The 14,184-nt window shown below is 41.8% G+C and overlaps 1 protein-coding gene across 2 annotated transcripts in view; it reads right to left on the bottom strand.

Annotated features, from left to right (window-relative positions):
* BMP5 (bone morphogenetic protein 5) overlaps positions 1–14,184 on the bottom strand; it is a 61,485-nt gene that overhangs the window by 10,692 nt on the left and 36,609 nt on the right. For both annotated transcript variants that reach the window (XM_009942338.2, XM_075414649.1), the window contains exon 5: positions 10,091–10,288. In XM_009942338.2, the coding sequence (XP_009940640.1) occupies positions 10,091–10,288 (198 nt within the window). The remainder of the gene's footprint in view (positions 1–10,090; positions 10,289–14,184) is intronic.

Here is a 14,184-nt window from a genome sequence, read left to right as displayed (position 1 = left end):
TGGGATGAGCTACACAGAGATAATATAAACACATTGCCTGAACATGCAGGGACGGATGTTGGGAAAGCCAAAGCTTAGCTGCAGTTAAAACTTGTAAGGGATGTGAAGGTCAACAAGGACTTCTATAAGTACACTCATAGCGAAAAGAAAATCAAAGAAAAATACAGATTCATTATTCAGTAGGGCAGAGGACAAGGACTTAGAACAGGTTAAGGTACTCAATGAGTTCTTTGTCGTGTTTTTTACTGGCAAGATTTACCTTCAGGACTCCCAAATCCCTAACCCTTGTGACTGAAGCTCTACCCAGAGCAAAAGAATTAGAGTTAGGAACCAGTATAAGCAAAGTGAAGATACACGAGTCCATGTGAGCAGAAGGGATAGTTTCAGGGTGGGGAATGAGCTGACCAACATCACCGCAAAGGCTCTCGCTGCCATTTTTGGGTGTTTATAGTGACTGGAGGTTCCGATGATTCAAAAATGGAAAATGTCACATCCGTCTTCAAGAAGGGCAATCAGCTTAACTTCAGTATCTAGCAAGTCTGTGGAGCAAATTCTTCTGGAAGGTGTGTGCAGGCACATGAAGATCAAGAAGGTGTTTGGGAACAGTCAGCATGGGTTTACTTGTCCAAACTGTGCCTAACCAACCCAGTTGTTTTCTGTCGTGAGCTGACTAGATTTGTGGGCTTTTGAAGAGCACTGAATGTTGCTCGCTTTGCTCTTAAGAAGGTTTTTCATATGGTCTCCCATGGTATTCTCAGGGCCAAACTGGTCAGATACAGTTTGGATAGGTAAATAATATAACGGGTTGAAACTTGGCTGGGCTGCTGGGCTCGAAAGGTTATGATCAGTGATAATAAGTCCAGCTGGCAGCTGGTTACTAGGGATGTCCCTAAAGGATCAGTACTGATGCCAATACTGATAAATGTCTTTGTTAGTTATCTGGATAATAGAACAGAATGTGGTGTCTGTAAGTTCACAGAGGATACCAGATCTGGGAGGAGTGATCAGTCATCCAAATTACCAATAAAATGTTGGACAGAATCAAATCCACAAGAGACTCAATGAGATGTCATTCAAAATACCCACCCAAATTTTACTGTTATTTGATACATGCCTTTTGAATATGCTTTTTCTTTCTTTTTTTCAACAGGCTATGTACCTACTTTCTGTTGAATATAGCTGTGTCCAAATATGTCTCCTGAAACTGTGTCAAAAGCTGTGCACAAGTCAAGGCGTATCTATTTGCAGTACTAAATAACTTGTTCTAGTACCACCAGGGATGTTAAGTTAGGCTTTCTAAGCTAGAATAACCCAAATTCTTATTCCTTTTTAAAGATGGATACAACCTTGTTTCCTGTGGTATTTTCCTAGTCCTTCATGGGCTGATTCTCTATGACAGTCATTAAAGGTTCCCCATAGATAGTTGGTTACCTGCTGCCATCTCAGATACTCTCAGTTGCCCCGGGGCACATGGGGCCAAAATATATACCCACATCCTATGGGAGTCCTGTGTCTTTCTGGAGTAGCCACTGGAAGCAAGGAAGGATACCCTAGGACACCACGAGTTTTCAAAAATCTATGTGCCTGTAATATTACCAAGTACTCTTAGTCAACATTTCTGCTGAATTGTCTGTAATAATCAAGTGCGTTCTGCACTTACATTAGAAGTAAGATGAAGTTAGTAGAGAGCAAAGGAAATTTAACTTAAAATGATCAAACTGTGTTTCACTGATCACTCTTTACAAGGATCTGTATATTGATTTTGACTAATATCAGTGCTCATAGGAGGTAAATATTGAGCTTTTCTGCTTGAGTTATCACTTTGCAAAAAAACTGTGACTGAAAACTGTGGGAAATAAATGCATATGAGCAAGACAGGAAAGTCACAATCTGGTTTGAGACAGCACTTGAGCAGGCAAACAATGAAAGCCAAAGATTGTGCTTTTGCCAGTTTTCTCTCCATCATGATATTTTCATATTTAAGTATAGGTACAGAAGTTTTAGCACCAGAACATAGCAGAAGTCCCTACAGTTAAAGGAGAAAGGCTGAATCATAAATATGTAAGTCATCTCATAGATGTCTTCAATGTCTCAATACTCTGAATTATGTGAATATAAGTTAACCAGTGGTGGATATCAGAACACCTGACAAGATGGGTTGCATTTCATATGCAGATATATCTGCAAACCATCTATACCCATACACCTGTGAAGAAAGTGAGACTTGGGCAAGTCTGTATTCCTTCCTTGAATTTTATCTTTTATATAAGACAAATGTTGTGTGTAATGTAACATTTCATATAAGTATCAGATGTGAAATTTATAATAAGATCTGGTGCCAAGGATCCAGTTTCACATGCTGTAGCTTCAAGGCCCATATGCTTATTCTGTCAGGAATCAAAACCATAGGCTATTGCGACTAAGAAAACATTTTTCCTCAGCTATTCGGGGACTGCAGTTGGGGTCCGAACCGCTAGGTAGCAGAAAGAGCTGTCGAAGGAGGGCAAGATAATATATTTGCAAGAAATTAAGAAATAAGTTGTTTGTTTTTTTTTTTCCCTAGGGAAATAAAGGCATATATACATGCCTGTGTATAATACCACAACGTACTGGGTTTTTAATGAAGTGTGACATCAACCAATAAAATAGAGGAAACACAGAGTTAAACATTGTTTTCTGTTTTTATCTCACTGCATTATGAACAAAAATTGTGTAACTTTATTTTTGAGTTTCTTGATGTAAGTCACTATTCAGTATTTAAATGTGAATATCCTCTGTTGTCCAATTACACCGTAATTTGACTTAGATGATGTTAAAAAAAAATGAAGCCAGACTTTGTTTTAAAGAAGAGTTACGTGATATACTTTGGGACCAAGCTGTCTTGTTTTGATTTGTTTTTCCTTTTATCTACAGTTTGACAAAAATACAACTTGGTAAGGAATAAACAGTTCAGTCCTCTCTGCATAGCAATGAGGTGCAGTCTGAATGCTAAGTTTAATTCTGTCTGTCTTTGCACTGCCTTGAGGCCATCTTCTCTTGAAGTTCTTAGCAACACAGGGATGCTGACCCCCAATCTGTCAACATTTGCCCAGCTGTTATAATAACTGACACATATAGATTTCATATTCTTCAAGTTGTGTTTATGCATATCTTCATGAATAATACAAAAAAAAAAAGTGTTGTCCATTGGAAGAGAAGAACTGATTTGCCCAGTGGGGCTTTCCTTTATGATGTGCTGAGAATACAGTAAAGTTAATCACTGAGGTTAAAGAACTTAGAAAAGAAGAAGGCAAAAGGAAGAAGGCAAAAGACAAAAGAAAAAAGGCAAGAGGCAAAAGGAAGATGATGAAAGGTAAGGGCAAAAGAATGCAGAAAGAGAAAAAAAGGAAAAAAGGGGGGAAAAATCAAAAGGGAAAAAGTCAGAAAAGGAAAAAAGAAAAAAGCAAGGAGAAAAAGAAGGCATGACTGTAGTAAAGTTTGCATTGATGTGCAGAGAGAAGTATAACCAAAGCCTGTGACATATAAATGACAGCATACCTATCTGCATCTGGCTATATAGCCTCCGGCCACATACATAAGCATTTTTCACTGTCAATGTCTGGCTTCGATGTTGTAGACATAAGATTATGGAATAAGCTTAGAAACAAGCACCTACGTCACACAATTACATTTGCCCATCACTGTATCATTTTCATCAACAGTGTCTTGCATCAAAAGGTAAATGAGAATTGAATATGGCCTATTGACAGGCTGTCATGAGAAAGATGATGGGCATAATCCTTTCAGTGTTTCTTTGGTGTAAATATGAAGAGATTAATTATCCTTTCAAAGGACTGCTCATTACTGGAAGCTGTAGAGAACTGGGAGACTCAGCCTTTTCCCACATGCCTGCAGGGATGCAGCATATCCACTGACTTGTAAAGTTCCTGAGGCTGGTGAACAGGAGGAAAAGGGCGTCGCTTTTCCCTGATAACAGGCTTTCCCCATGGAAGAACTCTGCCTGTATTCTGAGAAGATGTGAAGATCTGGGAATAACAAAGTGTTCCCTCCTTCATGTCTTTTTTGTACACTGTACCATTTGGATAGAATTTGCACATTGCATTTGTATCCATCGGTGTGCTCATCTGCCGATTTTAATGAGTAGTGTTGTAGTAGTTATTAAAAGAAAAAGTCTTCTGAATCACTCATAGCATGAAAAGTCCTATCACTGATCATCAATGACACCCAGATATAAGAAGTTTTTTGTGATATGGGGACTGTTGAGGCAAACTGCAATCCAGGAGCACAGAATCTGATTTGCCATGGCGCAGGAGCTACTCCTCTAAGTGGCTTTGCTATGGAGGATGTCGCTGTGCGAGGCTGTCATTACTCATCTGCCTTCAGCTTTGCCACTTATTCCAGCCTGCCCGTATCTTGCTGCCTCCGTTTCCAGTCAGAGGATGCTGCCCCTGCCTTTGATGCAACTGCATATGCAGTTACTTCTTCATCTAATTTTGCTTTAACAGTATGGTTTTCTTGAATCACAACCTTTTTTGACAGAGATCTGGCTTGGATCAATGTATATAGTGATGCACCTCTACATTTATGCAGACTGGGGGCCTAAAAATTTTAGGAGAAAATTTGGTTCATAGTGCTCATTTCACTAGAGATGTTCTGATTTGTCTTGTTTTACTACCACTCTGGAGCACGACTTGATGCACAGATGAATTTGACTGGTGTTTTGAAATACACAGACAGCTCTTCCTGAGGTGATTCTCATGCCGATGCAACTTGCTGCCACGTGTTAAGGTTGACTTTTTCTCAGCTTAAACCAGCAGGGAGCTTGTGTTTAGCTTTCCTACTACAATCAAGGAGGCTTAACAAATCTGTTCAACACTCATTTCCTCATGGAAAGAAAAGATGGTTTTCATTCTGAAAGTATTATATTTAGGTATCTTACGTGTAACGTACTTTGATGATTTTTTCCACCCCCCCAAATAATGTAAATCTCATAATTAATAGACCGTTTCCAGAAAATACAAAAAATCTCTTAAAAATATTTTTCATGCAGAGAGAATATTACTTGCTCTTGAGGTAAGATATTACATTTTGGAGCTAATGCAGTTCTACATATCATGTTTGAATTTATTTAAAAACAAACAAACAAAACAACAAACAAATAAAAACCCAGAAACTCCACCCCCATGTTGTGTCATAAAGTCCAAAACCCTTTTATGAAAATAGGGAAGTGCATCATGCAATAGCAGTAAAATAGAAGGAATATTTTCTGCAGGTGAAAATTCAGATTCAGTTCCTCTACTGAAGTGAATGAATTCAAAGCTAGCATCAGCTGGCAAGCTTAACTGATGTGCATGCTTAAACCACATCTGAATTACAAGATGCTCAGTCAATTTTAAACCTGTCTTGTTTCAAAAAATCTGAAGACGTTTAAGCAGTTAATGAGAAAGAATGTTTCATCAATATCACTTTAGAAATAATGAAAAGTTTTAAAAATGCCTTTCTGCTATGGAGCATGTAATTTCTTTTTTTTCCTAGTAAAAAGCTAAAATTCTCTAGTTTGGGACTTCTTTCATTATTTATTTATAACTGCTCCCCTGCAATATTGACAAATAAGGAGTTAGAAGTTAATTGTACAGATGAGCCATTTGTGCTATAGCTATACAGAACATCAGAAATACTTGACAATACTCAATCCCCCCACCACCAAAAACCCACTTGTAAACAGAGATCCCTGGCACCTTCACAAATTTCAGGGGGGTTTCAAAAGCTAGGGTCCTCAGAGGGAGCATACATCTTTCTAAGTCATCTACCTCAGAAATAACTATGCTACAGGTCCTCAGAGGAAACTAGAGAAATAGCTCAGTATTTTTTCTACCTATGCAATTTTTGACCACGAGCTGGCAGGGCTCATTGAGAGGGCTTTAAACTAGGTTCGAAGGGGGAAGGGGATATTGCCCAGCTCACTAGGGATGAGCCTAGGCTTGGAGTGCCAAGGCCAGGGGTGAGATTGACAGCCCAGCTCAAGTGTGTTTACACCAATGCACGTAGCATGGGCAATAAACAGGAGGAGCTGGAAGCCATTATACAGCAGGACGGCTACGACTTGGTCGCCATCACAGAAACGTGGTGGGACAACTCGCATGACTGGCATGCTGTCATAGATGGCTACAGACTCTTTAGGAAAGACAGACCAACAAGGAGAGGTGGGGGAGTTGCTCTATATGTGAGGGAGCAACTGGAATGCATTGAGCTTGGCCCGGGGGCAAATGAGGAACGAGTTGAAAGCTTGTGGGTTAGAATTAAGGGACAGGCTCACACGGGTGACATTACGGTGGGTGTATACTACAGGCCACCTGACCAGGAGGAGGAGGTTGATGAGGTCTTCTACAGGCAGCTGCAAGCAGCCTCACAGTCACAGGCCCTGGTTCTCATGGGGGACTTCAACCACCCTGACATCAGCTGGGAAGACCATACAGCTAGGCAGGCGCAATCCAGGAGGTTCCTACAGAGCATCGATGATAACTTTCTGATGCAAGTGGTGGAGGAACCAACAAGGAAAGGCGTGCTGCTGGACCTCGTGTTAACAAACAAGGAGGGACTGGTGGAGGATGTGAAGGTCGGAGGTAGACTCGGCTGCAGTGACCATGAAATGGTCAAGTTCAGGATCCTGCATGGAGGAAGCAGGGCGATAAGCAGGATCAAAACCCTGGACCTCAGGAGGGCTGACTTTGCCCTCTTCAAGGAGCTACTGGGAGGAATCCCATGGGACAGGGCTCTCGAAGGCAGGGGGGTCCATGAGTGCTGGTCGCTCTTTAAACAACACTTCTTCCATGCACAGGAGCAATGCATCCCCTTGAGAAAGAAATTTAGCAAAGGAGGCAGGAGACCTGCATGGTTAAACAAGGAGCTTCTAGCGGAGATCAGGCAGAAGAGAAAGGTCCATGGAATGTGGAAAGAGGGACAGGCCACTTGGGAAGAGTACAGAAACGTGGTGAGAGCATGCAGGGATGCGACAAGGAAGGCCAAGGCTCGCCTGGAATTGAAGCTGGCAAGGGATGTTAAAAACAACAAGAAGGGCTTCTTCAACTACATCAGCAGCAAAAGGAAGGCTAGGGACAACGTGGGGCCGCTGCTGAATGAGGCGGGTGTCCTGGTGACGGAGGATGCGGAGAAGGCAGAGCTACTGAATGCCTTCTTTGCTTCAGTCTTCAGTGCTAAGACTGGCCCTCAGGAATCCCAGGCCCCGGAGGTAAGAGAAGAAGCCTACAAAGAGGACGACTTTCCCTTGGTCGAGGAGGACTGTGTGAGGGATTGCTTAAGTGATCTGGATGTCCACAAATCCATGGGCCCCGATGGAATGCACCCACGAGTGCGGAGGGAGCTGGCGGATGTCATTGCTGAGCCACTCTCCATCATCTTTGAGAGGTCCTGGAGGACAGGAGAGGTGCCCGAGGACTGGAGAAAGGCCAATGTCACTCCAATCTTCAAAAAGGGCAAGAAGGAGGACCCAGGGAACTACAGGCCGGTCAGCCTCACGTCCATCCCGGGTAAGGTGATGGAGCAGCTTATCCTGGAGGCCATCATCAAGCAAGTGGAAGAAAAGAAGGTTATCAGGAGTAGTCAGCATGGATTCACCAAGGGGAAATCATGCCTGACCAATCTGATAGCTTTCTACCATGACATGACTGGCTGGGTAGACGAAGGGAGAGCCGTGGATGTTGTCTACCTTGACTTCAGCAAGGCTTTCGACACAGACTCCAATGATGTCCTCCTAGGGAAGCTGAGGAAGTGTGGGCTGGATGAGTGGTCGGTGAAGTGGATAGAGAACTGGCTGAATGGCAGAACTCAGAGGGTTGTCATCAGCGGCGCTGAGTCTAGTTGGAGGCTGGTGACAAGTGGTGTCCCTCAGGGGTCAGTACTGGGCCCAGTCTTGTTTAACTTCTTCATCAACGACCTGGATGAAGAGTTAGAATGTACCCTCAGCAAGTTTGCTGACGACACCAAACTGGGAGGTGTGGTAGACACACCGGAAGGCTGTGCTGCCATTCAGCGTGACCTGGATAGGCTGGAAAGCTGGGCAGAGAGGAACCTGATGAAATTCAACAAGGGCAAGTGCAGGGTCCTGCACCTGCGGAGGAACAACCTCATGCACCAGTACAGGCTTGGGGTGGACCTGCTGGAGAGCAGCTCTGCGGAGAGGGACCTGGGTGTCCTGGTGGACGACAGGTTGACCATGAGCCAGCAGTGTGCCCTGGCTGCCAAGAAAGCCAATGGCATCCTGGGGTGCATCAAGAAGAGTGTGGCCAGCAGGACGAGGGAGGTTCTCCTTCCCCTCTACACTGCCCTGGTGAGGCCTCATCTGGAGTACTGTGTCCAGTTCTGGGCTCCCCAGTTCAAGAAAGATGAGGAGCTACTGGAGAGAGTCCAACGGAGGGCTACGAGGATGGTGAGGGGACTGGAACATCTCCCCTACGAGGAGAGGTTGAGGGAACTGGGCTTGTTCAGCCTGAAGAAGAGAAGGCTGCGAGGGGACCTTATAAATGCCTACAAATATCTGAAGGGTGGGTGTCAGGAGGATGGGGCCAAGCTCTTTTCAGTGGTGCCCAGTGACAGGACAAGGGGCAATGGGCACAAACTGAGGCACAGGAAGTTCCGTCTGAACATGAGGAAGAACTTCTTCCCTCTGAGGGTGACGGAGCACTGGAACAGGCTGCCCAGGGAGGTTGTGGAGTCTCCTTCTCTGGAGATATTCAAGACCCGCCTGGACAAGATCCTGTGCAGCCTACTGTAGGTGACCCTGCTTCGGCAGGGGGGTTGGACTAGATGACCCACAGAGGTCCCTACCAACCCCTACTATTCTGTGATTCTGTGATTCTGTGATTCTGTGAATTAAGAAGGGTTTTTTTCAGGATACGTTTCAATACTCATTTTTAACCTTCAAGAGGGATTTTATTCCAGTAGATCACCAGGTAAACTTCAAACAGGTTTAGAAAGATATTTGAATAATTTCTGTGTTTTCTTTAGCAAGTCAATAGCAGTTTGTGGTTGTTAAGGCAAAATTCATCCTTGTGCAGAAGATCAGGGAAGGCTTCTGCATTACATTGGAGGGGTCTCTAATCTGCCACTTTTGAGGTTCTGAGAAGTGATGCATAATGCTCACAAAGGTTCTCCACAAACAGATGAGTTCCACTCCAGGGCTGTATTCTTTCCACTAAATACTGATTTTCTTACTTGTAGACATCCACAGGGCTTAAGAAGAGCATCTGTAGTGAGGTTTTGATATGCTGGTACTAGATCTGCCATACTTTTAGAAAGACACATTTTCACACCTTGTCTCCAAAAAGTAGAAATATTTGTTCAAAAGTGAGAATATTTAGAAAGTGACTTTGTGCCTCCAGCTGAAAGGAGCATTTCAGGAAAGAACTGGAGCAAAACTTATTCCAGGCTCTAACGGTACTAACAATGTTTACACATGCATTATTTTCAGTACCTTTCAGTTAAATAAGGGATTGAAATCACTCTGTTCAGGGATACACTGTGTATTTACATCAGTACGGGTCAGCTGGTCTGAACTCATAGACAGTTTACTCTTTCATACATTGGTTAAGTTTCCTCGTTTCCAGTGTTCAGATTTTTGTGTTACGTCTTGGGTTCTTCAGCTGAAAGGCAGTTAAAGCAAGAGTCTGAACACCATCTTTTGCTGAGGCTTCCTAGACAAGCAGTTGGGGTGAAACCCTTCTCTCTACCTTTTTGTCCCATGTAGCAAAGATCTCATCTGGTTGCCTAGTACAGAGGACTAGGTTCAAGCTCAGGTACAGCCTTTCCCAAACTACTTGGTCATTTCACCATCCAGGAGCCCACGATACCTGTAAGTGACCTATCTCAGAGAAGGTAGGTCATGCTCAGGGCCAACATAACAAAAGAGGTTTAAGCAAAGCTGGGGTGGGGGTCAGGTAGAAATGGAGGGGGAACACCATATCTGACAGTCCAGCCAATGAGGAATATCTTGTTGAGCTGTTGCGACTCCACAGCATTTGAGCAGGTGCCCATAACTCTTTAGACAGACTAGTAAATTGTAGTTTCATCTTACCCCCAACACTTGGCATCCTGGAAGACTCCTGATGACTACTGGATTTGTTGCGGTTCTGATTTTTCCTTTTATTGTTGGCTGCTCGGACAGAACGCAAAAGCACTTCACTTGCCTTGAAGAATGCAACCATGAATGGCTGCTTTGACTGAGGCCCATGTCTTCCAATCAGGCCAGCAGATTTAACATTGATACTTCGACCTATAAAGTAGTGGAAAGAGTAAGTTAAAAGGTGAACTTCTGCCAGTCTTGAAGCCACCGTGGGAGTTCAGCTGCTGACTGAAGCATGGCAAGGATTTTGCCCAGAATCCTGAATTTACGTGATTAAGAATCCTAACCGCGTTTTGTTGAACAGAACTTAACAGACAAAAAATTCAACAATTTACAAAAGATTCAACAGCTTTACAGGTAGTTTGTCATTGCATAAAATTGCAGTCTCTGTGCTCTATAAATCTTATTCATTACACAGGTATTTTAATTCAGTCTCATGTACACATGTATAGAACTGAAATATAAATGAGCCCCAGTAAATCTATAGGCTATCGAAAGGATAATGTAATGCTATCATCTAATTTTTGCATCACTTGAATGTGAGATGTGGAATCATATATCCCCAAAGCAAATTCCCGGTAGCAAAGAGAAGTGTATGTAATAAATATACTTCTGCTTTAAAAATAAATATTGTGCCATGTTACTCAAACTGATGTTCATTTGCTAGTAAAGGTAGTAAGGCATTTGGTCATTCAAGAGAACAGAGTTTGAAATATGTACATTATTGACTCTGGTTCTCTTCCCAGGGGATGTGCATATTTCTTTAAAATATTTGTTCAGTCAGGACTGTGTGGTAACCTCAGTATATTATAGGATCTAAACCTCACTAAGAGAAAAGAAAGCAAAACAAGTCACTGAAACGACATCAGTGACATTTTAGCAAATAAACCCTTGCTCTTAACAGAATTTATTTTGGCAGCATAAACACTTTTGTGTGTACGTGTATTATGCAGAGCCCTTCAACCATCAGAAAATGAGACAGTGTCATGTGAAGCTGTGCAGCTGTGCTGGGTGGGGGACACAGAGGTCCTTTAAATGGGAAGGTACGGGTGCAGGCACCGCGTCGGGGTGCCTGGGGATTCTTCTAAACCGCCTGGAAAAGTTTGCTACGCGGGCGATGAAGGAGCATCTGCCTCACAAACGTATAATGCTGTTAACTCAATCATCCCGAAAAAGAACTTACAAATAAGCATGGGAGTAAAGCTTATAGAAATAAGCATACAGGTTTCCTTTTCAAATACAAACTTATAGTGGCTGTATGCCAGAGTCTATATTTCTTACAAAAACTCTATCACTGGCGTAAATGAAAGAGGCAGTTTGATTTGTGGTTAAAGTAGTTTCCATTCTACTTCCACTGTAACAAATGTATTAATTCAGCTCAGACTTCCTCCTTCTGGCAGCCCTTTTGCAGTAAAAAGAGAAATTAGAAGTTCCAGCCAAATACCATACCTTGAACTGACCCACTTCAATACATAAACACTTTTACAACATGTTTATTCAGGTGTAGCACTTTAAATTGGTTTAAGATGTTTCCAGTGACAGAGAGCCCAGCAAAGGCAGGAGAAGAACTGAGAAAGTTTGCAGTTATGGAGCAGAGTAATTGGCAACATATTCTGAACAATTTTGATAATTACTTTTTTGACTGCAAGGGAAGACTGTATTTGTTGAAGCTCCTGATTTAATTTTAAATGGATTTTTAGTCTTGTGTTTCTTTAATTCTTTTATTTGAGTTACTATTAAATAATTCAGTAATATTAATTTCTCTATGTTCCAATCTTCTCTTGCAAGTCAGATATGAAAAACTGTGCAGACTATTCTCTATTCATTGCAGCATGGACAACCTAGCCTCTTACCACAAAGTTCCAAGTTTCCCCTCATTTCTAGAGGGAGTATTTTTCCTATTTTTCTTTATTTTTTTTGTCCAATGACTTTTAGAATTTTAATTTTATCTGTAAAAGATTAATACCTTGCTGGTGGACATTTTAAGAATACTATTAGATTTATATACTGAGGGCTGTAAAGATGTGTGGAGTTTTTCTGAATTTAAACCTAGGTTCTCTGAATTTACAATGGTGGATATTGTGTGCGAACCAAAATATCCTTCAAACCAATGTGAACTCCCTTTAAAATAACTTTTAATATTATTAAGTTTCCTCTGGGTTTCCTTTAGACTTCAGCAATGAGATGGCTATTAAGATTCCACAAGTTAAGGCTTACTTGGTTATTCAGGGTATAGAGATATACTATAAAAAATTAATCCTGTAACTCACAGCCTTTTTACGTACAGAAACAGCTTATGTGACTTTATTCCTTTATTCGTTTGGTCTTTTGAGCAACCAGCCTGAGTTTTTAGGACCCATTGGTTCAACTCATGAACGGTATACGCACCGAATCGGCTTCTAGTGCAGTCAACAGGAAAACTTTTATTGGCTTCTGTGGGTCCGTCATTAAACTTTTCTCTCTCAGTTTATCATATACCTTAGCTTAACTACAACTTTCAGAAGACGAAGCAATTAAAATATACACTGCCCTTGAGACGCTATATTTCTTCCACGGAGGATCTCTGAACTGTTTGGTTTGGAAATTCAAACCACATATGTTGTCTCCATTTTAGGTTGCTTCTGTGTAAAAGAAGGTTTGTATTTACAGATATTCTGTTATCCTTTATTTAAAAAGAAAAATTGTGTGTGGGGGGGAGATTTCCTTCAGTCGAAGTACACAAAGCTTTGCCCCTTCCTGAACAGGAGGTACGTCAAAGTATCCTGCCTCTCAAATGCATGAAGCTTTCTGCTACAGCAGTAGCTCCGTCTGTATGCTACGGCCTTGTTAAGTAGTCCTCACCTTTGTCTGTAGTCTGGATTTCAGAATACAGTGAGAAAAATCTTACCTGAACTGGCCTTTATAGCAAGAAGCAGTTTGGGCTTCATTTTTAGTAAGTGGTTTTGGTCTATTTTAAGAATACTATTAGATTTATATACTGAGGGCTGTAAAGATGTGTGGAGTTTTTTGTTTCTTGTAAGCATTTAGAAAACTCTGGGCTTCGATGACAGCTGAAAATCCAGGTCTCTCCATCACACAGTTGTTCCCTACTGTGGTATTAGAGCAGTATTTTCTGTAATCAGCTGAATGACTCAGGCTGACCTGCTTAACTGCACCTTCTCTCGGAGCTTCACTCACAAGTAACTGGTAAAACCAAGCCAGCAAGATGTGTCTCTCCGCTTGTCTTGAACATCTCTGAACAATAATTGAGCGTAGTCAAGCATTCTGAAAAATGGGTTTGGTTTTATACTTCCATCACATCTTCAGTTCTGAGGATTTCAAAGGCTTTTCTTCAGACTTTAGAAGAAAAGAAGAAATTGCAAGAAACCAGCAGTCAGCTAGCCCCTGCTCCACTGAACCTCACCACTGCAATTGCCCCCATACCTAGGAAAAACAAATAAGCATAACAGATGGACTTACTCTATGCAGGGACAGGCCAGAGCCTCTGTATTCCTCACATTCTGGCATGCGTTTCTCAATCGTGCTAAGATAATTTACTATCTCTTCTCCACATTGACAGGTATATTTGGAGACTAAGACTTCTTTAAAGCATTATGTTCCAAATCTGCTGAACTCCTTAGTCCTTATTCATATGATTTTGAGTCTTTGGCAAGACGTATGTGTTTGACTTGGCATTAAAACTTCTTTTTGGCTTTTATTCCATTTGATAGTAAAGTGCCCATAGCAGTTTGCATAAAAGGCTGTGTGGAAGTGCTGGTTTAACTGAGTGAACTGAAAGGATATTATTTGCCTTTTCACCTTCTTTCCCCTTACAATAAAGGCATTGCTGCTGCAGAAAGAACTGTGAAGTTCAGCTTACAAAAAGGTGCTACCTCGACAGTCCTGATGATTTTGTTCTTTTTTTTTATTTTTCCCACAGAATAGGAATAGCACTCAGGATCGTAACTGCAGAGCTTTTTGCTGTGTCACTACGTCCATTTTTCTACTGTGACATGCAGTGTTATCATAACAATTCTTTTCATGAACTGACCAAGTTCTATCTTAAA

This window comes from Opisthocomus hoazin, chromosome 2, assembly GCF_030867145.1.
Source record: "Opisthocomus hoazin isolate bOpiHoa1 chromosome 2, bOpiHoa1.hap1, whole genome shotgun sequence".
In the NCBI taxonomy this organism is placed as follows: Eukaryota; Metazoa; Chordata; class Aves; order Opisthocomiformes; family Opisthocomidae; genus Opisthocomus; species Opisthocomus hoazin.
The sequence above is the reverse complement of the archived record's forward strand: the minus strand, read 5'-3'. Positions and strand labels throughout refer to the sequence as shown.